Raw genomic sequence first — 27,307 nt, forward strand, 5'->3', positions numbered from 1 at the left:
ATTGTATTGCCTTTTATAAGGAAAAAAACATCCTTCACTCTACTAAATAACATGGAGAATAATTATACATGGTCCTTAGTCTGAATTGGTCTTATACCATATAAAAGACCATACACCAATGTGCTGGTTTGATAGTCTAGAATCAGATTTTTCCACTTGCACAATAAAGACATGTTGGCAGTTTGCTTTACTGTCTAAGAAAGCATTATGTTGCTCTTTATTCATCTCTTAGAAACTAATTTCCACTCAACTTTTCATATATATATATGAAAAGTTGAGTGGAAATATGCATATATATCTATATATATATATATATATATGGATACTGAGTTACAGTGCAATTTCTCATATTACCTGAGTTGTAATTAATGTGATTCACCATAACAGTAATTTTACTTGAAGAAAAATGAAATTGCTTAAAGGTGTTGTTTTTCAAGATAAATAGTAACTCATAAGAAAAAATGTCCCTCATCTCTTTCTAACACATTTGAGCCAAGAATTTGTAGTGAGGTAAGAATGATGCTTTCTTATATGTGTATGTGAGACTAGTAGGAAAAAAAAATAAACTTCAATAGTAAGAATGCAGTTATACAACAGACTGCCAAAATGAGACAGGTTTTTTTCCTTCCTTTTCTCCCACATGCTAGATTGATTGTTATCAAGAGCCTAAAGATATTCTATACTGGCTATTGTTTGCTCTCTACAATATTCTCAATATCTGTATCGTTTGTTTATCTTTTCAGTCAAGAGAATCCATCCCTTTAAATGACCTAAAGTCAGAAGTGTCACCCCGGATTTCAGCAGAAGACCTGATTGACTTGTGTGAACTCACAGTGACAGGCCATTTCAAAACACCCACCAAGAAAACGAAGTCCAGTAAACCAAAGCTCCTGGTGGTTGACATCCGAAATAGTGAAGAGTATCCTTTACACATGTGGTTTTAAAAGACATATTTCCTTAATCGTACTGCTTTCATTTCCATATAAAGGGTGTGTGGTAAAAACAAAGAACATTTCTGGGATTCCTATGAATTCAGATAGCTAAATAACTGTTAAACCAGATAGCAGAATAGATTTGCATGAAGTTTCATAAGACAACATTACATACCAGCGACCTTAAAATGTTTTCCAAACCATGCCAGAATATTGGGATATCTTATTGGTTTTTCTATTTCTTTAGTGTATTTTGTTGTTCTTGAGGACGTTGAATCCTTCTGCTATAGAAAGAAATTTTGGCAGTTCAAAGAGTAAGTAAACCTGATGTATTTCGTAGCCTTGTAAAAGAGGTTGCCAAATCTTATTAAACTTGTATTTATTATAATTTTTCAAACATTTCCTTTTAGAAAACATATTAAGGCATTTTTCAGTAGGATTTCTACTGTTGAATTTAATATAATTTCTGGTGGGATTTTTTGTTGTTTTTTTTTTTTTGCCTGGGCAGGCACCAGGAAACGAACCCGGGTCTCTGGCATGGCAGGCAAGAACTCTGCCTGCTGAGCCACCCTGGCCCGCCCTGGTGGGATTTTTTGACATTAAAATATGAGCATTTACAAAATAATTGCAGTTCAACCTTTCTCCTTGTATTTTCATCAGACTCTCATGAAGCATGTTTTGGTTCTCTATAGTCTAGAATCTAGATAAATGATTTTCAGACTTTTTAACAGAGAAAACCCCTTTTTAAATAAAATCTTTCTTAGAAATCCAACTTATAAAATATAAATTATTTTATAATTATTTTCATAAGCTTATATTTGTAACAGCTTGATGGTTTCTTATATGTTGAAACCAGCATAAATAAATTTTCACGTGCATATTTTCAATCTTAATCTTCGTATCATACATTTTAACTTTTAGACCATACATTTACAGAATTCATGAAGCAATCTGTAGACTCTTAGGTTACTAGGAATAGTTTGAAAACGCACTATTTCAAGACACATACCCATCTTTTTGTAAAAAGTTCCTACTTTTTTATTTTCTGTAAGCTGTGAGACCCCTGAGTTTGGAAAAAGTGTAAATGTTAAAGTTCCCAATTGTTAAGGCTTCAGAGATAGTGGAACTTCCTTGCCAGATTAGGTGAATAGTCTCGCAGAATAATCAATAAATTCCAGTTGACTGGTCAGAGACCTCTCTTAAGTCCCTCTTATCTGTTAAGTTTAAAGTATTAAACTCAGTATTTTTAACTTTTCACTTATATGTCTTTTGCTTCAGCTTTGGTCATCAGAAAAGCATGGCATTTAGTGCCCTATTTTAATTTTAAAGACTACTACTAAAATAATTAAAATATGTTATGTATATTCTACTCCTCTGATATTTCCTTTCAAATAATTCAACTATTTGAAATTTTAAACCACAATATGAAAATCACACTCAATCCAAGGCTTTCCAAACCTCATAGTCTGGTTTTTCTTTCACTGATGCTCTCCTTTATTTCCTGTGGAATGAATAAAGACAGAACAACAGAAAGCAAATCAGCTGGTCTGAGCGCTGTTCCCCAATGACTATGGATAAGTCGCAATGTAGGGGTGACTTCATGTCAGAGTTCAGAGTTCAAACTAGGCAGAGATTTAAGGGGTTTTATTAACTAAAATTGCTAGAAGGAGAGAATCAATATTGTCCTGTGCCATTTTAGAATAGGAATGGGCCCTAGGGAATGAAGAAAATAAAATCATTTATCTTTTATGAATCCTGAAGAGCCCAACTTGTGAACTTTTTGAAAGCATGCTTTAAAACGGAAGTATTCTTAAAGTTGGGCCATTTATCATCATAATGTGCCTAAAATTTTCCTTCTAGCAGCCTTACTTTACCACATATTTTAGCACGTCCCACCACTAAAAATCAAATATTGGGACCTGAATATCATAGTACTTTGAAATAAATCACTAGCTAAACTCTTTTCAGAGAGTTATTGGTTATTATTAGGTCTCTACTAGTGTCAGGAATACAGTAAAAAAGGGAGAGTTGTGGATTCTAAGATTCCCTTTGACTGAAACATCTAACCTACCCAGCTATGACCTTCCAAGGCTAGAAAAGCACATAAATCTTTTATAATCTATTATGATATATTATGAAGTAACATTTCTTTCTAATACTCTTCTAATCCCTGTTTTCGAGAAATTAAAATTATAAGGGAAATGTGTATGCATAGTAATAAAGAGAGTCATAAAGCAGTGGTTAAAATTAATCTGTTAGAATGTGTTGTTTGATTGTTTTACGTGGCAACAATATTAATAGCAACCAGTAAATATTACACTCGATGGTGCTGTCAGTGCTATGGATAATTTTTAAAGAAAGTATAAAATATAGTTCTTACCCATTGTGTTGCTTTTAGTATGAGGAATATAAAACATTAAAATATTTTATGTGAAAAATAAACAGACAGTAGAGACAATTTATAATAGGTACCAAATGAGCAGTTCTTGCAAAAACACATCAACAAGAACATAATCTCCAAATAAGGAAGCTAGGCAGGGACAGGGCTCGTGTCCTTTAAATCTTTGTTGCCCCAGCATCCAACCAATACCTATAAAATATTTACAGAAGGAAAGAAGACAGGATTGCAAATGCTGGAGCCCCAGAGTCTCCCACCCATACTCTTCAAAATTATAACATAAAGAGAGAGTTAGCAATATATAAGGCATTTTGCATTCTGTAACCGATCCAATGATTTCTGAGATCCTTCTCCCTTTAAGCCCAAACCAAGAGACTACTTAAAAGAACACAGTACAATCAGAATTTAGAGTTAGAAACTCTTATAATCTAGCATGCATTTATTTAATAATTATTTGCTGTCAGTGTACTACACATTGGGGATTTGTTGGTGAACAAAATGACAAATTCACTGTCCTTGTAGAAATTACATTTTAATGGGAGATCAGTAATTGCTACTGATCTCAAGTAGCAATAAGTTCTATCAATAAAAATACAGCATGGATGATCTGGATAGGACTAAGATATATCAGAAGATTGGGTAAAGGATGATATCATCCATTTTTAAAACTTCAACTCCTGTGTGAGACTAAAAGGAGAAATGTTTATTTGATGCAAAATTTATGTTTTGGAAAGTGCATTTCCTAATTTAACTTGTATGGTCAGTTTAGTTAATACCATAAGTACATGGAATCTTGAATAGGGCATGAAATTTTGTTGGTTTGTCCAGGTTAGTGTGATGCCCTGATAAATCCCAGAGTGATTTGGACAGTGAATAAAGAAGTAGTCCCCTTGGGGGGGATGGGGAGAGAGGGGACAATATTCAACTTCCCCATTTGGAGAATTTCTGATATTCTAGCAAGCAGAGGGGACAACCAAATCAATAGGCCACGCCCTTGATCTTGGGGCCGCCCTTATGAAATTTATTACTGCAAAGGATAGGCTAAGCCTACTTAAAATAAGGCTTATGAGTCACCCCCAGAGAACCTCTTTTGTTGCTCAGATGTGGCCTCTCTCTCTAAGCCAGCACAACAAGTGAACTCACAGCCCTCCCCCTCTACCTGTGACATGACTCCCAGGGGTGTAAACCTCCCTGGCAGCATGGGACAGAAATCCTGAGATGAGACGGGACCTAGCATCAAGGGATTGAGAAAACCTTCTTGACAAAAAAGGGGATGAGAGAAATGAGGCAAAACAAAGTGTTGTGGCTGAGAGATTTCAGAGTAGAGGGATTATCCTGGAGGTTATTCTTATGTAATATATAAATATCCCATTTTTTGTTTATGGTGTATTGCCATAGCTGGAGGAAAGTACCTGAGCTGTAGAATTGTGTTCCAGTAGCCTTGTTTCTTGAAGGTGATTATATGATACAGCTTTTACAATGTGACTGTGTGATTATGAAAATTTTGTATCTGATGCTCCTTTTAACTAGGATATGGACAGCTAAGTAAAAAATATGAATAAAAATAAACAAATAATAGGGGGAACAACGGTTAAAATAAATTGGGTAAATGGAAATACTAGGGGTCAATGAGAGGGAGGGGTGAGCAGTATGGTATGTATGAGTTTTTTCTTTTTTCTTTTTTACTTCTTTTTCTGGAGTGATGCAAATGTTCAAAAAAATTATCATGGCAATGAATACACAACTATGTGATGATTTTCTGAGCCACTGATTGTATACCATGTATGGAATGTTTGTATGTTAAGAATGTTTTCATGTTTGTATGTTTTATTAATAAAAATATTTTAAAAATCAGCATGGAAAAAGATAGACAGTAATGATGAATGTTAGTGGAGATAGAATGCTCAAGGAAAGCCTCTCTAAAAGGATGATTTCAGCAGAGCTGAATAATGCGAAGAAGCAGTGAATGATACAGAAAAGAATATTGTAGGCTGAAGGAACAGGAAGGTCAAAGATCCTGCTTTATAAACATGCTTGGGATTTTGAACCAGCAAGGGAACTGGTGTAGTAAGAGATGAAACCAAGGAAGGTAAAGTCACTGAAGGCAAGAGAACATATGAAACAGTAATTTCTGCAGTGTGATTTCAGAGTTACTAAAAAACCTATACTATCTTATTACCTATTCTCACTGATTTCTGAAAATTCACAATTAGAGATTTATATTCTTGACTTAAGACTTTTTATATCTAATTGTTTTTGTCTGTTTTATCCCATATATAATATTTAGCTTTCACTTTTTTCATTTTTTTCTAAATTACAGCTGTAGTAGGTTTACAGAACAATCATGTAAAAAGTACAGAGTTCCCATACACCCTACCACCACCACACAGAATTCGCCCTATTATTAATATTTTGTACTAGTGGGCTAACTTCATTAACATTTATGAAGCAATATTATTATAATTATACTATTAACTGGTGTCCATAGTTTGCATTAAGGCTCACTCTATGCTATAAATTCTGTGTGAAATTTTGTGAAATGATATCTTACAAACTCTCAGTTTGATTCCATCATTCTGTATGCCTGTTCTTGTGCCAGTCCAGTGTGCCCTTGATTAAGGTAGCTTTGCAAAACGATTTAAATTGGAAAGTATGAATCCTCCAACTTTGTTATTCTTTTTCAAGATGACTTTGCCCATTCAAGACTCCTTACCCTTCCATAAAAATTTGATGATTGGCTTTTCCATTTCTGCAAAGAAGGTTGTTGGAACTTTGATTGGGATTGTATTGAATCCGTAAATCACTTTAGGTAGAATTGACATTTAAACAAAATTAACTCTTCCAATCCATGAATATGGAAGTCTTTCCATTTATTTAACTCTTCTTTAATTTCTTTTAGCAATATTTTATAGATTTCCATGTACAAGCCCTTTATATCCTTGGTTAAATTTATTCCTAGATATTTGATTCTTTTAGTTGCTACTATACCTGGATTTTCTTCTTGATTTTATTTTCAGATTGTTCATTATCTATGTACAGAAACACCACTAATTTTTGCTTGTTGATCTTGTACCCTGCAACTTTGCTGAATTCATTTATTAACTCCAGTAGCTTTGTTTTGGACTTTTCAGGATATTCTGCATATAGGAACATGTCATCTGCAAATAGAGAAAGTTCTTATTCTTCCTTTCCATTTGGATGCTTTTTTATTTCTTTTGCTTGCCTAATTGCTCTGCATAGAACTTCCAGTACAATTTGTTGAATAACAATGGTGATAGTAGGCATCCATGTCTTCCATACGATCTCAGGAATGGAAAGTTTGCTTTCTTGCATTGCCGTTGAGTACAATGTTAACTGTGTGATTTTCACATATGCCCTTTAGCTTATATTTCTGGTGTTTTTTCAAAAGTGTATGCTGGATTTGTCAAATGCTTTTTCTTTATCAGTTGAGATGATCATTGTGTTAGGGTTCTCTAGAGAAACAGGACCAACAGGAGAAATCTTTAAAATATGAGATTTATAAAGACGTCTTGTGAGCCATGGGAATGGAAGAGTCCAAAAGCCATAGGGCAGTTTCTGAAGCTGACGGCTCCGATAAAGGATCTGGATGAACTCCACGGGAGAGGCTCGCTGTATGAAGAAGCAGTGATGGAGTGTCTCTCCTTCCTTAAAAATCTTCAGCTGATTGGATTATCTTGCTCTGGGAGGCACGCCTTATTGATCGCAGAAATAATCAGCCATAGATGCAATCAAATGACTGATGATTTAACATACCACACTTGTAGTTTATCAACCAGCCACGAAATATCCTTGCAGCAATGGTCAGTCTAGTGATTGCCTGACCAGACAACTGAGCATAATCATTTGGCCAAGTTGACACCAGAACCTAACCATCACAATCATGTTTTTTTTCCTTTGTTTTATTGACGTGGCATATTGTATTACTTGATATTCTCATTTTGGAAAACACTTGCATTCCTGGAATAGACTCCACTTGATCATAGTGTATAAATCTTTTAATGTGTCCTATTGGATTTAGTTTGCTAGTATTTTGTTGAAGATCTGCATCTATGTTCATGAGGGATATTGGTCTATAATTTTTTCTCTCTTTTCGATATCTATATTTGACTTTGCTATTAAAGTGTTACTACCACATAGAATGAGTTAGGAAGTTTCCCCTCCTCTTCTACTTTTTGGAAAACTTTGAGCAGGATTGATGTTATTCTTCTTTGGTTATTTGGTGTATTCACTGGTGAAGCCATTTAGTCCTGGACTTTTCTTTTTTGTGTGAGGTTTTTTATTAGATTCAGTCTCTTCAGTTGTATTGTTTTATTGAGAACTTCTCTTTCTCCTTGAGTCATTGTAAGGTGCATGTGTGTTTCTAGAAACCTGTCCATTTCATCTAGGTTATCTCATTTGTTGGCATTATAGTTGTTTACTATATCCATTTCTGTGGAATGAACAGGAATTCCCCTTTCATTTCTGATTTTAATTATTTGCATCCTCTTCTTTGTCAGTCTAGGTAGAGATTTGTTGATTTTATTGATCTTTTCAAAGAACAAACTTTTGGTTTCATTGATTCTTTCTTTTTTTTGTTCTCTATTTCATTTATCTCCTTTCTAATCTTTATTTCCTTCCTTCTGCTCACTTTGAGTTAATTTGTGCATCTTTTTCTCATTCTACTACATATGCAGTTAGGTTTCTGATTTGAGATCTTTTTTAATGAAAGCATTTGGAGCTATAAATTTCCTTCTAAGCACTACTTTTGCTTCATCCCCTCAGTTTCAGTAATTTGTGTTTTTGTTTTTATTCACCTCAAGGTGTTTCTTGATTTCCCTTGTGATTACTTTTTGACCCATTGGTTGTTTAATTTCCACATTTTGTGAGTTTTCCAGTTCTCCCTCTGTTATTGATTTCTAGCTTCAATCCATTGTGGTAGGAGGAGATACATTATATGATATCAATATTTTTTAATTTATTGAGACTTGTTTTGTGTGGTAACATATGTTCCATTTCAGAGAATCACCCATGTGTACTAGAGAAGAATGTTTATTATGCTGCCATTGGTTGAAGTGTTCTATATATATCTGGTAGGTCTAAATGGTTTATAGTATCATTTCAGTCTTCTATATCCCTACTGATCTTCTGTTTAGATATTCTATCCATTATTGAAAGTGGTATATTAACATCTTCTACTATTAATGCAGGACCATTTATTTCTCCTTTCAAATCTGTCAATATTTTCTTCATATATTTTTGGGCTTTGTCAGTAAATAATATGTATTTATAATTGTTATGTCTTGTTGAATTGATCCTTTATCAGTATAAAGTGACCTTCTTTGTCCCTTGCAAAAGTTTTTTACTTTAAATCTATTTTATCAGATATTAGTATCTTATACTAGAGAGATTATATTACTATATTTTAATACTGAGAAATATTAGTGTAGCTCGCTTTTGATTACAGTGTCCATGGAATTTTTTTTTCTATACTTTCAATTTCAATCTACTTGTGTCTTTGAATTTGAGATGAGTCATTGTAAGCAGCACATAGTTGGCTCATGCTTTCTTATTCATTCTGCCAATCTCTGCATTTGACTGGAGCATTTAATCCATTTTTATGTAAAGTCACTAGGGATAATACTGGATTTTCTTCTGTTTCTTGACTATTTGGTTTTTGTAAGTCTTATTCCTTTTTTGATCCTAAATTCTTCTGTTAATGCCTACTTTCATATATATTTAATTTTTTGTAGTGTACCAGTTTGAGTCCCTACTCATCTCCTTCTATATATACTTCTCATATATTTTCTTTGTGATTATCATGGGGTTTAAATTTAACATCTTAAGTCTATAATAATCACGTTTAATTTGATGCCAATGTAATTTCAATAGCATACACAAACACTGTTTTTATACCCTTCCATCCCCCACCTTTTTTTAAAAAATGTTTTTTATTATTAAATATAACATATATACAAAGAAAAGGAAGAAAAAGCAATGATTTTCAAAGTATACTTGAACAAGTAGTTACAGAACAGATTTCAGAGTATGTTATGGGTTACCATTTGTTCTAGTTTGCTAGCTGACAAAATGGCTTTTTAAAAAGAGGAATTTAATAAGTTGCAAGTTAACAGTTTTTAGGCTGTGGAAATGTCCCAACTAAATCAAGTCTATAGAAATATCCAATCTAAGGCACCCAGGGACAGATACTTTGATTCAAGAAGGCCAATGAAGTTCAGGGTTTCTCTCTCAAGTGGAAAGGCACATGGCAAACACAATCAGGGCTTCTCTCTCGGCTGAAAGGGCATATGTGAAACACGGCGTCATCTGGTAGTTTCCTGTCCAGCTCCCCAGGAGGCGTTTTCCTTCTTCATCTTCATCTCCAAAAGCCACTAGCTGGTGGGCTCTCTGCTTCTCGTGGCTATGCGGCATTCTCTACTGTGGCTGTCTCGTGGCTCTGCTACTCTTCTCTGGCTCTCTATGAATCTCCCAGCCTTTTCTCTTACTGTTCTCTTTTTTATAGTATTCCAGTTAACTAATCAAGACCCACCCAAATGAGTGGAGGCACATCTCCACTTAATCCAGTTTAACAAGCACTCTTGATTGAGTCACATCTCCAGGGAAACGGCATATTTGCAGTTTCAAGTAAACAGTACTGAATAGGGATTAGAAGAAACGGCTGCCTTTACAAAATGGGATTAGGATTAAAACATGGCTTTTCTAAGGTGCATACACACTATTCCACTATTTCAGATTTTTCCATCTAGCTGCTCTAAAACACTGGAAGCTAGAAGAAAATTTTTTTCTTTTTTGTGAGAAATAACATATATACAAAAAAGCAATAAATTTCAAAGCAAGTCACAACAATTAGTTGTAGAACAGATTTCAGAGTTTGGTATGGGTTACAATCCCACAATTTTAGGTTTTTACTTTTAGCTTTTCTAAAATACTGGAGACTAAAAGAAATATCAATATAATGATTCAGCAATCATACTTGTTTTTTAAACCCTACCTTCTCTGTATAACTCCAATATCACCTTTGATCTTTCACCTACTCTTTAGAATATTTGGACTATGCCCATTCTAACTTTTTCATGTTGGAAGGGGCTGTCAATAATATGGAGTAGGGGGATGGAACTAGTTGATTTCTGGTGATGCAAGGTCCTTCTGCACTTCAGGACTTGTCTGGTCCAGGGACCCATCTGGAGGTTATAGGTGAGGACAGTGATTTCACTTGCAGAGTTAGGGCTTAGAGAGAGAGGCCACATCTGAGCAAAAATAGAGGTCCTCTGGAAGTAACTCTTAGGCACACCTATAGGTAGGCTAAACTTCTCTGTTACATACATGAGCTCCCCCCCCCCACCTTTTTGTTGTAGTTGTTGTGCATTATATCTTTATACATTGTATATTTAGAACCATGGATTCATCCTTACTTTTATGCAAATACATAATACTTCAGGAATTGCATTTAGATTCTGCAACAAGTAAAAAGTGGAACTGCATACTAAAAATACAATACAATAGCACTGGCGTTTATACTTAACCATGTGAGTGTCTTTACTGAAGATATTTATTTCTTTATGCCACTTTGAGCTACCATCTGGTGTCTTTTAATTTCTATCAAAAGAACTCCTTTTGGCATTGTTCATAGGCTAGGTCTAGTGTCTACAAACTCCCTCAGCTTTTGTTTATCTGGGAATGTCTTAATCTCTCCTCAATTGTGAAAGGCAGTTGCACTGTATATAAAATCTTGGTTGGCATTTGTATTCTTTCTGCAATTTATATATTTTATTTCACTGCCTCTTTGCAAATTAATAATTTCTGATGAGAAATTGGCACTTAGTCTTATTTTGACTCCCTTGTACGAAGTAATACATTGTTTTTCTCTTACAGCTTTCAGAACTCTCTCCTTGTTCTTGGCATTCAACAATCTGAATACAATGTGTGTGTGTTATTCTCTTTGAGTTTATCCTGTTAGGGGTTTGTTGGGATTTATGAATGTATACATGCCTTCTGTTCAATTTGGGAAGTCTTCTGCCATTATTTCTTTGAATATTTCTTTTTCCACTTTCTCTTTACTCCTTCTAGAACTCTCATAATGCATATATTAGATTTGATGATATCTCACAAGTCTCTCAGGCTCTGTTCACTTTTCTTTTTTCTTTTTTCTTTTTTCTGTCTGTTCCCTAGCCTGAACAATTTCAATCATCTTCTCTTCTCAGGATCACTGATTCTTTTTTCTACCATCTCAAATCTGTTATTGAAACTTTCTGGGGAATTTTTTATTTCATTTATTTTCATATTCAAATCCAATATTCCTCTTTAGTTCCTTTTTATAATTTTGTCTCTTAATTGAGAGTCCCAAATAGTTCATTCATCATTTTCCCCATATGATTTAGTTTATTCTCTAAATTTCTTTCTCTCTTTGAGGATATGGAAGGTCATTTTTTAAAGTCTTTTATCTGGTAAGACCAAAGTCTGGTCTTCTCCTTTGATGATTTTTGAAGTTGTATATTGTTGCTTTGAATCAGCTATTCTTTCCTGCTTTTTTTTTCTTTATTTCCCTTGTAATCTTTTTACATGTGGCAAATTTTAACATTTTAGTGAGTTCACTGTGGAATTTAGTCCCTCAGCTGTTTATTCCTTAAATTTGTACACAGCTAATGATATGGCAGGGATTTCTTTAAGTGCCAGAAGCTAACAAAAACAGATCAATATAAAAGCACCATAAACATTTTTTCAAACTGATGCTGTGTTAGCTGGTGCACTCCTTCAGAATTTAGGCCTCCTAGCAAAAGAATCAGTCTGAAGTGAAATTGCAGGGTACTGTCTGCCTTTTCTGAGCATACCTCTTAACCTGGGCATGCATTTGTGGCCTTAGAAATTGTCCTGTTTATAGAAATCAGAATGCTGTCTCTACTCCCTATGGAAAACACCTCCGCCTCTCTCCAGGGTTTTCTCTTGTATTTCTTGAAACCAGTAATCCTTCACTCTATGACAGTCTGATTTAATTGTTTCTTATACTGATTTAGCTGTTATTAAGCTGCTTTTGCCTGCAGGACAAATTCTGGGAGGGCAAGCCAAAGATGAGTGTTTTGATTCAGGCCTTACGGATACTACCCAATAGACTGGCATTGACATTCAGAACCCCAGTATGCACATAAGAGTTACTCTGCTTGCTCTGGAATAGGACCAAGGACTCACAATGAGAGCACAGTCTGGGTTCACACCATGCCAAGGACGGGTTGGTGGAGCAACCAGCAAGGACATCATGAGTTTCTCCTACTGCTTTTAGGTTGTGTTTTCTTGATTCAGCACTTCCCCAATTACTGCAACCTTTTAAATGTTTTCCGGAGTGCTGAGGAAGATGGCTGTACCAAATTTCGCTAGTTCTTCAAAGATTCAATACAGTGTCAGAACCCTGTAGTGTCTTATGCCTCCATCTAGGTCAACAAGAGCCAGTTTTAACATCCTTCACTAAAGACTTTTTAGTGTCCTCTTTTTGCAGAAGTACATGGGAGCAGTAATATATTTTGCCTTACCAGTTATTTTAGAACAAGAGGCATTTAGAATGAGTACATTTAGGTGAATTGATTTCTAATAATCTGTATCATTAAGCCCTTTCATTGTGCCAAGCATGGTTCTAGTCCCATGATGTAAATATTGTTATTTACCTCAGTTTTACTGATGAAGAGTGAGGTTTTTCTTAGAAAGGTTTTAAACAACTTCTCCAAGGTCATGTAATCAGCAGTTGCTACAGCCAAGCTCATGATCCTAAGCTTTATGCTATTTGGCAGGTGACTAGTTGGTCTCTGCATAGCACTGTTCAGCACAAACAAGATTGAGACAAATGTGTTAATATAAATGAATGAGACATGTATTAATTCCTCCAAAATATGTATACATATTCAGATGTTATACACATCCCTTCATTTCTTACATGTAAACTCAATTGTTACCTTGAGTGCCAGTAGGCATAAAGGGCCTAATCCCACATACCAACTCAACAACTCTACATGTTTTTTTCTTTATATAGACACACCCACAGAATCAAGGAAAACTGAACTATTTTAAATTTTGGAAAGCAGTGTTGGGGTACTTTGAGGAAGAAGGCTTTTAAGAAAGCCATTTCCAATTATAGTTACTTACTTTATAAGATTTATTCCATTCAGAATTCTTTTTATTAACTTTCCCCTAAAATTCCTGATAGAGGTGTTTTAAAACTTAAGAAACTAAAGCCTTTTGAAACCCTCAGATATTTTTTAAACTAATCATCTTTATAGAGGAACTCTTAATTTTTACCAGGTAAAGCTTTGTAATTAAACTCTAGGATTTATGTACCTTACCAATCTGGTTATTTAGAAGCAACTAGATATTTACTACTAATACATTCTTGAAATTATTTTCTTTCTCCTTTGCCACAAAATGAAGTCCTATGCAGTAGGGGGGAAATAAACTTTCTGAATTTCATCTTCTCAGTTTGCAAAAGAAGTAAGTTATTTTTGAAGTATTGTTTAGAATAATTTCTAAATTGTTTATAGTCTCCCTGTACCATTTTAATCCTCTATTTTGCCTTTTAGGTTCTTTAAATGAAACTGTATAACACAATTCTGATATAGGTGAAAGTTTTGTTTTCCTAAATTGCACTTTCAAGAGATTTAATGTCTAAAATCAGCTTTAATCCCATTATTTTACCCTGTAAAACAATTAGAATGATTGTTTATAAAAGGGAGGAAGGCAGTCTTATCCTTAGGCAAAATAAGACACTGTCTACTGATAAATGTAAGGGGCAGCCTTACCATCTCCCAGAACTGTCCCATGCCTGATGCCTGAAATTATACTGTTAAAGCTTTAACTCGTAAATTTTTGTTGGAATATAAAAATTTTATTTATTTTTACAAGAAAGAAACATGACATGTTAACCTAGATAAAGTTTCAGATCAGATACATCTGTTCTTCACTACCTTACAGAGATTTAGGAGGAAACAGTAATTACATGTGATAAATAGACAATAGAAAATGTTTCTCACATAGAGGCATAAGTTTCATAGGGAAGGTTAGTAGTTTCAAAGTTTATACACAAGCTGTGTTGTTGTTTTCTTTAATATTTGAGGTTTTGAGTTTCCTGGGGTTCATATTTAGAATGGTCTTAGTCATGGAAATGTAAGTCCAACTGATGTTATCTGTAAACAAATTATTTTAAGGAATAATATTCTCATTTGCGTTGAGGTCAAGGCTGATGTGTTTTTTTGCAGTTTTATTTGTAAAACTTCCCCTGTTGCATTTTTAATATAAAAAATTACAGGAAAGAAACTTTTTTAATAAAAATAATTAATTTAAGATTCATTAAAAACTGTTCATCCTTAGTGAATGTTAATGCTTTTGTCTCTAGACCTAGACTTGTCCTCAAGAGTTAATTTCTAAAATCTTCAAAGTAATTTAGAGATACTTGTGGTCAGAGCAGGATAGAGAATGACAAGGAGGTTTAGAAAGATTTCTTCAGCCCTTCTGGGTCTAGGTTCAAACCCTTATTTGAAATTAAATATCCATCCAGTTGTATACCCATTTCTGAGAGGACCTTGTATAGTGTTGGGGTACATGGTAGCTACTGCTGAGGGATTGTTCCAGTGTCTGTATTAATAGTTAACTGTGAGAGGTACAGTAGCTGTAGAAGAGCTCCTGTTGGCTGAGATCCTTCCATAGCCCCAGTTCCTAGGGGGCTAGGAACAAAGACTACTGATCTTTGTGGTCACCCAGTCAGTCCCGTTTGAGGACCTCATTTGCCAGGCAATGGGGAAACAGAGTTAAATCACAGTAATTTCAGCTTTATCATTTAGTCAGTCATGGAAGGTTTTTCCAGGGACTTAATAATCAGAACTTTGTTTTAAAAATGTAATCTTGTGCAATATTGTGAATAAAATTAATTTCCAAGGGAAAAGAAGATTTAAAGAAAACAAAGCTACTAGAATAGTCTTAGCTCAAGGTAATGAGTATCTAAAATACAGAAGTGGAAATGGGAATAGAGATGGGAGGATGGGATTCGTTAGAGAAGTAGAATGTAGGATATTGCCACTGATGAGATATGATGTCAAAAATAAGGTTTTAGATAAAATAATTTGGAGACTTGAAATACCATTCAATGAAAGCAGCAGTAGATTTGGCAAGGAAAATGATAACTAAAAATGTAATTTTATGTCAGTAAAGCCTATTCAGTTATATTAAATATGAGGAAATGGGTTTAATTCAATAATTCCTTCTTATGCTTTATATATTAAAGGTATAGCTTTCTTTCAGTTTGGGCCTAAGGATATATGACACCAGTTATAACTGGTTAACATAGCAAACAAGCAAGCAAAAGTATATATACCTTCGTGAGTGATCTGATGAAATAGTGGTTTGCTTTGTCTATAAAGGTATGATGTCCCTAAGTGTGTGTGGTGGTGCACAAAGATACATGCTCTTTTAAACTTACAGAACCATGAAATTGTTTCTGAGTTGAATTTTGAGTAGTCAGATATTTTTAAGGTACTTGGAAACAAATCCTTTTTGTAAAATGAAGACCCTTTTTGGAATACGAATATTTACCCAAGTTCCTATCTCATTCTTAGAACTTTTTTTTCCTATCTGCTTGATTAAAGTAAGATATACCTACTTGCAGTATTATTATGCAGTTGACTTATGAACACAGAGACGTCTTCCTAGTTTAGAAACCTAGATGATAGAACACATCATCCCTCACTGTTAATGTTGTTCTAATAGTCCAACTCTTTTGTCATAAGAGTTCACAGTATTTTTTCTCATCTATTTGTAAATTTGACCACCAGGTTTTGAATAATGTGAAAATTTATCTTTTCTATAATACTCACTTGAGTACTTTTGATAATGTCTGCCACATGGAATGTTATGCTGAGTGGTAAGTTTAGGGACAGGAGTATAGTTTACTGCAATACATGGTAAGATGCTTAGCATAAGATCACCAGGTACCAAAGAAAAATCATATGATTGCTGAAATATATTACAGAGTACAGTCAGGGTAGTTAAAAGCTCTACTCCAGCCCTTGGCCAACTGATTCTTACAATAACTGGATGCTTTTATGCTTTTATTGCTACTATTATCCAATGATAGAGATTTCCATTGTAATTACTTCTGACTTCTTCAATTGTGTTTTTCTTACAATTTTTTCAAGTATCTCATTGAAATGTCCTATTAACACTGGAAAGTTAAAAATAAGTACTTATGGGTACCATTGCCACACTTGCTAAAACCAAACTGAAAATTATGGTGGACATTGTTAGGATTGCACTATTGATGTTTATATGTGAATGGGGGTGCTTTGAGGGTGTAGCTTTTAAGTTCCTAGTTTGTAAATAACATGGTGTCTAACTGCTGGATACTATCCTCAGAATAAAGTCTCTTTAAAAATCATTTTAACCTCATAACTGTTTATGATGACAGGGAGTAGCTTTTTTAAATGCAAAGGTAAATACAGAGAATTCAGGTGTTTGTCAGAATATAATATATCAATGAAGTTATACTCATAATACTAATATATATGTATAGTTGCATGTTCATCTCTAACAATACCTTATATACAGAACCTGTGCATACCTGTCTTCCACTGAAGTACCCTGAAATAAAACCGAAGTCCTTAGGGCGTGGAGAAAGTGTTTTCTTGGTACATGCTCTATTATTTTGCTCTCCTCAGATTTAGCCCAGAATTGATTACAATTGACCTTGGTCACTCAGAGTCACTATTTATAATAAATGTCTTGTTACACTCTTCATCTATCATTCTTCCAATTAATACAAAATATACTTTGTGTTACTTTGCTCATTTTTCAAATACCTAGTATTTGAAATTGTGTTTGTTTTGCTCAAAAGGTGAAACAAGTATTCAACCTTTACAGTAATCTGACAGCCTCTCAGATGTTTAGAAATTGACTAAAGAAATTCTGCTTCATCTTATTATATCTGTATCACATGAGAATTTGTATTTTAGACAGTAAAACTTAAATAATTACCAAGGAAACAAGATCCTTAAATAACCAAAACTGTCTGCATTGTCCAGTCTATTTAAACAAAAGAAAATGTTCATTGTGAATTGTAAAATGTAACTAGGCTAGTTTTATTCTTTCTCTACCATTTGCCAGTAATGAATGCAGTTAAGGATAGATTTGGAGGTTTAACCACCTTGTCTACAAGCATTCATGCTTAAAGGGCTTTTGTTTAAGACAAGCATGTTCTTGGATGTTTTCCATGAATTTTTGTTTGACCTTAGAGTAAGAATAAGTGAATTGTGGTTTAAGGCTTGCTTTCTTTTGTGCCTCATCTTCTGAAGTGTCAAAATCGCCTAAAATAATATTTGGAATAGTTCTGCATTTTGGATAATAACTTTCCTCTTCCTCAGAACACTGTTGCCATCATATTTTGTCAAACATTTTAACATTTAAATCAGAATTTTTTTAACAATGTACCATAGATCACAACCCAAAGAAAATTCTACAATAAGTTTATATGACATGCTTTTAGTAAAAGGCAGTTTAGACTAAAATCATCTATAAAATCATAAAATAAATGCATGCTATTGAACTCAAAAAATCACTCAGATGTTTATGGTTTTAGCTACAGATATTGGATATTGGATATTTGGATACATATAGGTTCTCTTTGTAGACCAAATATTCACATATTTTATCTTGTAAACTAAACATTTTTACTTCTAGAGTCAAGGGCTTCTAATTTTCTAATCCTATGTGACTAAAAAATTGTATGTAAGAAGCACTCAAATGTTACTTTACATTGTTACAGTGTCGCCATTGTCTTTATGTCTTCTATTTCTGATTTTCGAGGAAGAGAATCTGATTGGCTCAGCCTTCTTACCCTCCCCACTCATCCAATACCAGCATGACAGCATAGGCTCGCCCTTTCATCAGGGGCAGCAGGCAGAGGCTATCCCAAACAGTTGGGAGCCGTGCAGGTACCCAAACATGCCTGCTTACAGTATTTGAGTAGCATAAATTTGTGTTCTTTTGACTACTGTAATAACACTAAAAAGAAAAAATGTTAGCAGTTGATAAGGGCTATTTGATTAATGCAGAAGTTCTCTCTGGCAACTGATTCAGACCTGGCAGAAATTACATTTCTGAGTTACATTTGCTGAGAATATTTTATGTTGTTAGGTACTTAGTTTGCAGGGTCAAAAATATTCTTTTTGAGATATGTCTTTACTGAAAATGAAAGTATATATCAGAGTAACTATTTTCTGAGGGCAAAGCTATTACTGTTCATGAAAATTATAGTTGAGAACAGTGAATATTTGTAAACATTTGAGAAATTTAGTGTTGAAGTCCAAGGGTGATCTGTCCATGATTATAAATTCTCTGATTAAACAATGTCCACTGTGATGCTAATGTTGATTCTATCTCTTTTTCTTTGTCGGAGGTTTTTTTATGATCCTCTCCCTCATTATTAATGCCACATGCTTCCCTTTAAAGAAAAAAATTATGAAGCAGCAACTGACTAGAAGTTTTAAAATGTAAGATATGTGGTCAATCTCCACAGTCATTCTTGAGATCAGGAGCATTGAATTTCTCCTCTCTCTGTTAAAGAGAGAGACAGAAATAGAGTGAAGTAGTATTCTAAAAGAAGGTAAAACTCTGGAGCAAGGGAGAAACTTTCAAGTCAATAGATAATTATAATTTTCCTCCTTCTTCAGTGATAACTAATGAGTTTTGTGGAAGAATATTAACTGCTTGTACCAGAACCTTTTAAAACCCTATGACTTACCCATTTTTTAAACATAACTAAAGTGGGAGTTTAAGAGTAAATGCCTCTATTTAAACACACAGCATCCCTTCAGTGGACATCATCAGTGATTATTAAGGAAGGGAAGAGATACTATTTGCACTTCTTATAAAGTGGTCTTCACAGCTGCTTTCCTTTTTAGCCTCTCTCCACATTGCTGCCAAAGTACAAATCTGCTTTAAAAAATTTCTTGAACTCTATTGCTCTTAAGGCAAAAACCATTATCTTCAATGTGGTTTTCAAAGCCCTGCATGATCTGACCTTTACACCCATTTCCAGAAGCCTTTTACCTCATACCCTTCCTTGCACTCAAAATTCCACTGATACTGGCCCTCCTGCATTTATCACAATTGGTCATGTATCTGCCTGAAATATTTATCCCTTCTTCCACCAGGCCCACCTCCATTCCATCCCTTTGCTTAATTAACATCTGTTAATTCTTCAAATTTTAACTTGACCTACTTTCTTGACGTTCTCGGGGCAAACTTTTCTTGCCCTCACCAAATTGACACACCCCATCAAAGCATCATACATATTTCTTTCAGAGCAGTTTTCACAATTGTTATTTTATTTATATTTGAAAAATTATTTCATTAATGAATAATATTTAACAATTTCTTCCTCTAGACTTTATATAAAGAAACATCTTTTTATTCCTTTATTTGCACTTTTAATTACTTTCTGAGCCACAGATTTTTTAAGATGGTATGATATTTCTAAATTTTTAAGCCAACGGATGCTTTTAATTCTTAAATCAAATGTAATAGCCAATAAGACCCTTTAGAACTCTTCTAAAGTACAAGTATAGTAAAACTTCACCCCCTTCAGAGAACAAAAAAATAGAAATAATGGAAATGTCAGCTAAGTTTACTAGAGAAATAATCCTACCACAAGGCATTGCAGTGGTTTCTAACCAATGCTAATGACTTTTAACATCCTGAATAGAGTTCCATTTAGCAATTGCTTCCCAAAATGGATAGGTTTTTGCATTATCCAGTTAGACCTGAGACTATCCACATGTCTATAATTTTCAGAGCTTTAAAAATAATAGTAATAGGAATGAATTTAAAAGCCTGGATATTGCACAGTCTATATAATTAGCATCGCTTTGCTGCATCTTGATAACTTTCACAATTCCCTACTTAAGCAGGAAGCTCTTCTACCATTCTCTTTTCCTCTACATTTTTAACATTTCTTTTTTCTCTTAGAGATGCCCCACTTTATTTAGTTAAAATAGTAACATGCTAAATCATGGAAAATGTTGGGTAATGCTATCTTCTGGAAATCTGTTACCTTTGTGTGTTTAATTCATGCACTCAAGTCTGTATACAAATGCATGTTTTCCTTAAACTTTTCTTCTCAGTTTTATTCGGGGCCACATTGCAGGGAGTATCAACATTCCATTCAGCACTGCATTCACTGTGGAAGGGGAGCTTACCCAGGGCCCTTGTACGGCTGTGCTCCAGAGCTTCAAAGGGAAGGTCATTGTCATCGTGGGGCATGTGGCAAAACACACAGCAGAGGTGAGTGTACCACAAATGTCATGCACAGAGGGTGAGCTCCTTACCTGTCTTCTGTGTAAGCTGTCTGAAAGTATATTTCCTCCAGAATTGTTCACAAATGAAATGAGATTTGAAGACCTGCCTATATTCTTACATAGAATGTTTGGCTGCCTTTTCCCAGTACAAAGATGTTTTCTTTTCTGCTCAGTGTCCAGCATTAAGAACAGCAGTACAACTTAGAAAAATAAGGCTTTTTTCTAACTACCTGAAATAGAAAGAATCGGCTTGAATTACCTCCATTGAAGAAAAAAACCAGCACACAGTTGATTTTAATGGGGCATGAAGTGGAGGCTCTGAAAGCTAGTAATGATGGAATTTGTCGAATTGAAGGGTTTTGTATACTAGACACTCAAAGCTTTTTGATGATTGGGAATTCAGGAAGCATATCAACTTTCGGATATGAGGAGTATATGAAATAACAAAATAGCTACTCTGGCTATTTTCTTTACAAGTTGAAAATTTTTTAAACCAAAAGTAGCATATGGAAGCCAAAAACATTTATTTTTTATAAAAGCCAAGTTGAATAATATAGCTTAGTATGAGAACCAAATGGACTTACTAATAGAAACCCGAGAATTAGGCAAAGAATATATCTATTCTTTGCAACATTACATCTTGAGGACATACGTTGAGTGAAATAAGTCAGATGCAAAAGGACAAATATTGTATGACCTCACTGATATGAACTAATTATAAAAAAAAAATAATAGAGATAGAATCTAAAATATAAATTACCAAAGTATAGACTGGAGTTAAAGATGGGAAGTTGATGTTTAATTTGTAATTAACCTATAAAGGTTTGGAACTGGTTGTTGGTGATGGTGGCACATTATTGCGAATGTAATTAACAGCAGTGAATTATATAGGTGAATGTAGTTAAAAGGGGAAACCTCATGTCATATATGTTACTAGAACACAAATTAAGATAAAAACAGGACTGTATAACACAATGAACCCAATTATAGACAACAGACTATAGTTAACAGTACAAGTATAAGAATATTCTTTCATGAATTATAGCAAATGTATGGTATTAATACAAGGTATTAATAATATGGTGGGATATGGAAAAAATGCACCTAATGTAAACTATGCGTGATACTTAAATTGTACTATTTTAACAACTTTTAATCAGTTGTACCAGATGTTCCACACCAATACAAGGTGTTGGAGGTGGGGTGGTATATGGGAATCCTATATTTTAAGCACAATTGATTGGTCTGTAAACCCACAACTTCTCTAAAGAAAAAACAACAGAGAGAATAAACAAAAGTTGGCTCATTGAAAAAAATCTATAAAATTGACAAACCTTTAGTTAGACTGACAAAGAGAAAAAGAGAAAATGTGCAAATAACTAAATTAAAACTGTAAAGGAAAATATTGATATCACTACTGACCATACAAAATTCAAAGCATTGTAATATAATATTATGAATAATTATATGCCAACAAATGAGATAAACAAGAAGAAATGGAAAAATTCTTAGAAATATACCACATACCCAAAATGACTCAAGAAGAAATGGAAAACATCAATAAATCTATAACAAGCACAAAAACTGAATCAATAATCAGAAGCCTACCACCAAAGTAAAGTCCGGAACCAGATGGCTTCATTGTGAATTCTACCAAACAGTTAAAAAAAGAATTAATACCAAACTTTATCTAGCTCTTCCAAAGAATTCAAGAGGAGGGACTATTTCCTGATTTACTGTATAAGGCCAGCACTGTGGTAATTACTTCACATATGTTATCTTGTTGTATTCTTCATAACACCTCATTGAGGCAGGCATTACTCCACACATGAGAAAAACTTGGACTCAGAAGTTTATATAATTTTCCTATATCAGAACCATGATTGAAACACTAGTCTTTCTGACTCTACAGGCCATATTCTTAACTAAGTGAGCTTTTGATTCCAAATGCTACCATTTGTCTTGCTTTTTTAAGTAGGCTTATTCTGACAGTTCTTCCCAGTGTTTGAAACCAAGACTTGAAATTAACTTTTATGCTCTAAATGCTGACATGATTAGGGCTCTGTTTTCATAAAACATTGATCATTTGAAAGAGGGCACCTAATAAGTAGAATCTATGATTTAATCTTCTTTAATATGCCAAATGTTTTCAAACATCCTACTCATTATACTAATCCACAGATTTATGTTTATTCTAATTTTATCATGATGGTCAAAATTTGTATAAAGTCAATAGATAACTCAATTTTTTCATTAACCATCAATCAAAAAACATTTGTCATCTGTTATGTGTCATCTGTTATGTCTATCACAGTGCCAATAAATTTAAAAGTTCAACATGTGAAGGAAATCTATTCAGATGAAGTAATAACAGTGTATGGTAATAATAGTACTAAATAAAGAGGAATCCATATTCCAAATAAATTAGTCAATGCTGTGTTTATCAGAAACCAGGTGTTATGTTATTCTGAACAATACCCTCCATGATTGTTCCTACCTACAGGCAACAATGGCTGAACAAATTATATGCTTAATATATTGGCGTAAAAGAAACATTTGGTGCCTTGTCTTCCTCCCTGACCTAGTCTTAAATTTCCCTTTTGAGTAAAAACCCCTGCTAGCCCTGTCCTGGGCATAACCCCAGTTAGCAAGGCCTGCATCTCTATTTGGTAGGGATGATAACAACTACCCTTAGCTTCTCCGAATAGCCCCTTGCTGCTTCTTTGCTTTTGCACCACCTAATTTACTAACAGGGCAGGTACTTCCATTTGGCTTGGATGATAAGAAGCTGCCCTCAACTTTTTCTAAAAGCCCTGAAATCTTCTGTTTTTCACACCATATAGTTTGAAATTGCCAGTCTCCAGTATCCAGGGGAAAATTCTATCCCTCCTTTTTGGGCCACAAAAAAAGCAAGAGCCCAGGACCCACATGTACTTATTCGTCCCACCCTACCTCACACCCCATACTCCACGGACCCTCAAAGGACTTAGGTTAGGTAAGCCCAGCAGGCCCCTTGCTGCCCTCATTCTCCCCTCTCCCCATCCATGGCCTTTGATTCTTGACTGGCTGGTCATATAAAGAACATCCACAGAACACCCAAAACATTCAGCTATTAATGCTTCAATCTAACATTAGGAAATCACTTTTGAGGGACAGTTTTAACTATTTGTATAGAAATGTATATTTCATAATTATCCTTATCATAGTGTTACAGAGAATTTTATATATATGTTTGCTTATACTATTGCCTAATCTTTTTATCTGCTATAGATGACTTACTATTTTTTTAATCCACTGAATTGAGTGCATCTCAATTTAAAGCATATTTATTGAAACTCTTGTTTCCATGATCATACTGGATATCTTCCATTTATTTGCCCTACCTCCTACTCCAAATCCATTCCCCACCCTTCTCCACCCTGCTCTCTGCCCCAGGAGGCTGACCGCATTTCTTCTGTTTCCAAGTTGGAGAGCTCTGATGGGGTTATAGGAGGGTAGGAGGTCAGGATATTTATTGCCTTGACTCCTTTCCTGAATGATTGCTTCAAATGAATGGTTAATGCTTCTCTCCAGGAGGCCTCTACACAACTCTCTTTTCCCAGCTCCCGGTCTCTTTGGCTCTAGGAGTGACAACAGCTCTGCTTCCGCTAGCCCCATGTTAGCTCTATTCCTTATGGCTCTCTTACAATCCACCCACACCTTTTGTAAGTAACAATGCCTCAGTGTATCCTAAGGGCTTGTTGGGACCCTGATTGTTTCAAAGGTAATATTTAGACATGTGAATTTTGTAGTCAACCTAGATTAGTTTCTGTTTTAGTTTGCAAGCTGCCAGAATGCCATATACCTGAAATAGAATGACTTTTAAAGGGGGAATTTATTAAGTTGCAACTTTACAGTTCTAAGGCTATGAAAATGTCCTAAGTAAGGCCCAACAAAAAGTTACCTTCACTCAAGAAAGGCCAATGAAGTTTGGGGTTTCTCTTTCTCATTTGGAGGGCACATGGCAATTTCTGCTAGCCTTCTCTCCTGGCTTCTTGTTTCCTGAACCTCCCCCAGGAGCGTTTTCCTTCTTTATCTCCACAGGTCTCTGGCTGTGTGGACTCTGTTGGTTCTGGTGCTCTTTCCAAAGTGATTCCCTCCTAAAGGGCTCCAATAAGCAATCCCAACTAGAATGGGTGGAGACACATCTCCATGGAAACCATCTAATCAAAAGTTACCACCCATAATTGGGTGGGTCACATCTCCATGGAAATAATAAAAAAGCTCCCACCAAGCAGTATTGAATGAGGATTAAAGAACTTGGCTTTTCTGGGCTACACAATAACTTCAAACCGCATTTTTGTTTCTTATTAGCTATGTTAATTTGGGCAAGTTATTTAACCTCATCAGTCACCATTTCTTCATTAACAATATGGAAATGAAAATAATCTCTACCTCACAGCATTGTTGTGAAAATTTTACATCAGACATATAAAGTTTAATGCGGAACCATGAAACTAGTCAACACTCAATTAACATCAGCTATTAGTTTCATATTCTAGCACTATTATTTGCATATATGTGAATTTAATAAATACTATTTGATAATGGTCGTATAAAAGTTCTAGAGTTTGATGTCCCATCTACCCTGCTAGCCCCAGTTTATCTGAGATGTATAATTTTGGGCCAGACAGTATGGGAGAAACTTTCATAAGAACTGTTCTGATCCGGTCTCATCTTATCTTCCTCTGTGGGTGTTAAAAAAAACTATTTCTAAGTAAGTAGCAGCTTTTCTTCTGAACTGAAATCAGTGCACTGCAGCTGGCAGCTTGCAGAATTGTATTTTGAAAAGATTGAGAGCCACAGTTGAATGCTGTGAAAAGAAAACAGAGGTGCCAATTCTAGTCAGCACAGTTACAAATTATCATTCAAATGTTTTTGACTTATATGTCAAATTCATATTTGGACTTGGAAATTTTTTGTTTGGAAAACAGTAGGCACTGATTGTAATTTTTCTAGCTTTACGTCATCTGTTAAGTTACTCTAAAGGCTAGTCTGGAAATCTACCAAATGAAAATATTAAATGAAATAGAGTTATAGCTCAATCAAATAAAGTAAGCTTTCAATATTGAATTTAACAATTATCAAAATATCATTGAACAACTCCAAGAAATAGTAAATGAACCACTTGTATAGTATATAACGTATTAAAATCACCCATTTGACATACAAATTATGACTTTCATAATTCCTTTTGTAGTACAAATATGAAGAAATTATACTGCAATGACCAAATTTATTGAATATATTGTCTAAAATCATATAGAAAATACAGAACAATTCTGAGAAATCCTACCTATTCATTTTCCTGAATAACTATAATTGGAAGATATGTAATTTTAATTGTGTTCATTTAACTACTTTCTATAATTATGATGGATTATCTGGTTTATTGCTATGAGATGGTTTCTATACATTTACCACTTCATGAACCTTTTGTATTTTGCCTACCTTCCAATTAAATATATCAGAAAGCCTTTAGAATGTTCTGTTTCTTATCTATTCCCCAGAATAGGGCAAAGAAGAAGAGCTACAAAGATTTTAACTTAATTAGGGCCCCATGTAGAGGATTCCTTGGACCAGGATTAAGTCCTGCTAAAGCCTCATTGTCAATTAACCCTTAATTCACCTTACCCTAAAAGTTATAGAAAGCAGTGAGCTAGTTTATAAGCAAGCCTATCCAGATATGCTGTGAGCAAAGTTATATCAGAATTAGGTAGAATAAAAATTAGATATCCTCAAGTAAGTCAAGGAGTCATAAGTCTTGAAATCTGATCTAATGCTCCAAGGGTTGATTAGATTTTGTACTGATTCTTGCTTCTATATGAATGCTTAATTTGATAAACCAAACAAATATTGATTACATCTAGTGGTAGAGTTCCAGGAAGTTTAAGACCTTTGTATCAAATTGGGTATTAAACCTTAATTGTGTCACATTTAAAATGAAAAATATAGCAAGGTCTCACTCTTGTCTTGTTGCAGAGATAATCATCTTTTTAAAACTCACATGGGAAATTGCATCCTCACTTGTTAAACTGGAATGAGATTCCCTGGGCATAGAGGGAAAACATACCAGCATGATATATATATAGAAAGCCCCATAAAATGTACCTCCTTCAAAGCTTAAGTATACTGAATTAATTCCAGAGGGGAAATGTGTGAGTCTGCTAATTAAGGCAATAACTATTCAGATCAGTAGGGGGAGGTAGAGGTATAACCATCTCAAATCATGAGCTAAATGAACCCACAGAAAGAGACATTGTTATAGGAAGGGACATTGTTATACCTTAAGCATATTGTCCAGATTCAAATACTTTAAGGAAACTCTGCCATTTTGAATTTCAACCTTAATCAAATGTATAGTTTGTTTTGACACCCATAGAAACTATTATCCACGCTACCCTACTCCCAGCTTAAGGTCTAATATACCTCAGCTAGACAAAAATTCTCGCAGCTAGACAAAGCTCATGGTGACTTTTCAATTACCATCTCCCCTTTCCTAGAAGTAAATTATAATGATTAGCAAGAATGATGACTTAGTACAATACCATGCTTTGTGTGTTGTTTGATTATTTTTTTTCCTATGGGAAAACAATGTA

At 34.5% G+C, this 27,307-nt stretch overlaps 1 protein-coding gene across 5 annotated transcripts in view; it reads left to right on the forward strand.

Annotated features, from left to right (window-relative positions):
• The window catches only part of TBCK (TBC1 domain containing kinase), a 288,273-nt gene that overhangs the window by 246,530 nt on the left and 14,436 nt on the right, over positions 1-27,307 (forward strand). For 4 of the 5 annotated variants that reach the window (XM_077142618.1, XM_077142617.1, XM_077142619.1 and 1 more), the window contains 2 exons: positions 744-919; positions 20,496-20,655. In XM_077142618.1, the coding sequence (XP_076998733.1) occupies positions 744-919; positions 20,496-20,655 (336 nt within the window). Of the gene's footprint in view, positions 1-743; positions 920-20,495; positions 20,656-27,307 lie in introns of those variants that run through there. The other variant, XM_077142621.1, reaches the window with a different exon arrangement.

The sequence above is a fragment of the Tamandua tetradactyla genome, chromosome 24 (assembly GCF_023851605.1).
Source record: "Tamandua tetradactyla isolate mTamTet1 chromosome 24, mTamTet1.pri, whole genome shotgun sequence".
Taxonomy (NCBI): domain Eukaryota; kingdom Metazoa; phylum Chordata; class Mammalia; order Pilosa; family Myrmecophagidae; genus Tamandua; species Tamandua tetradactyla.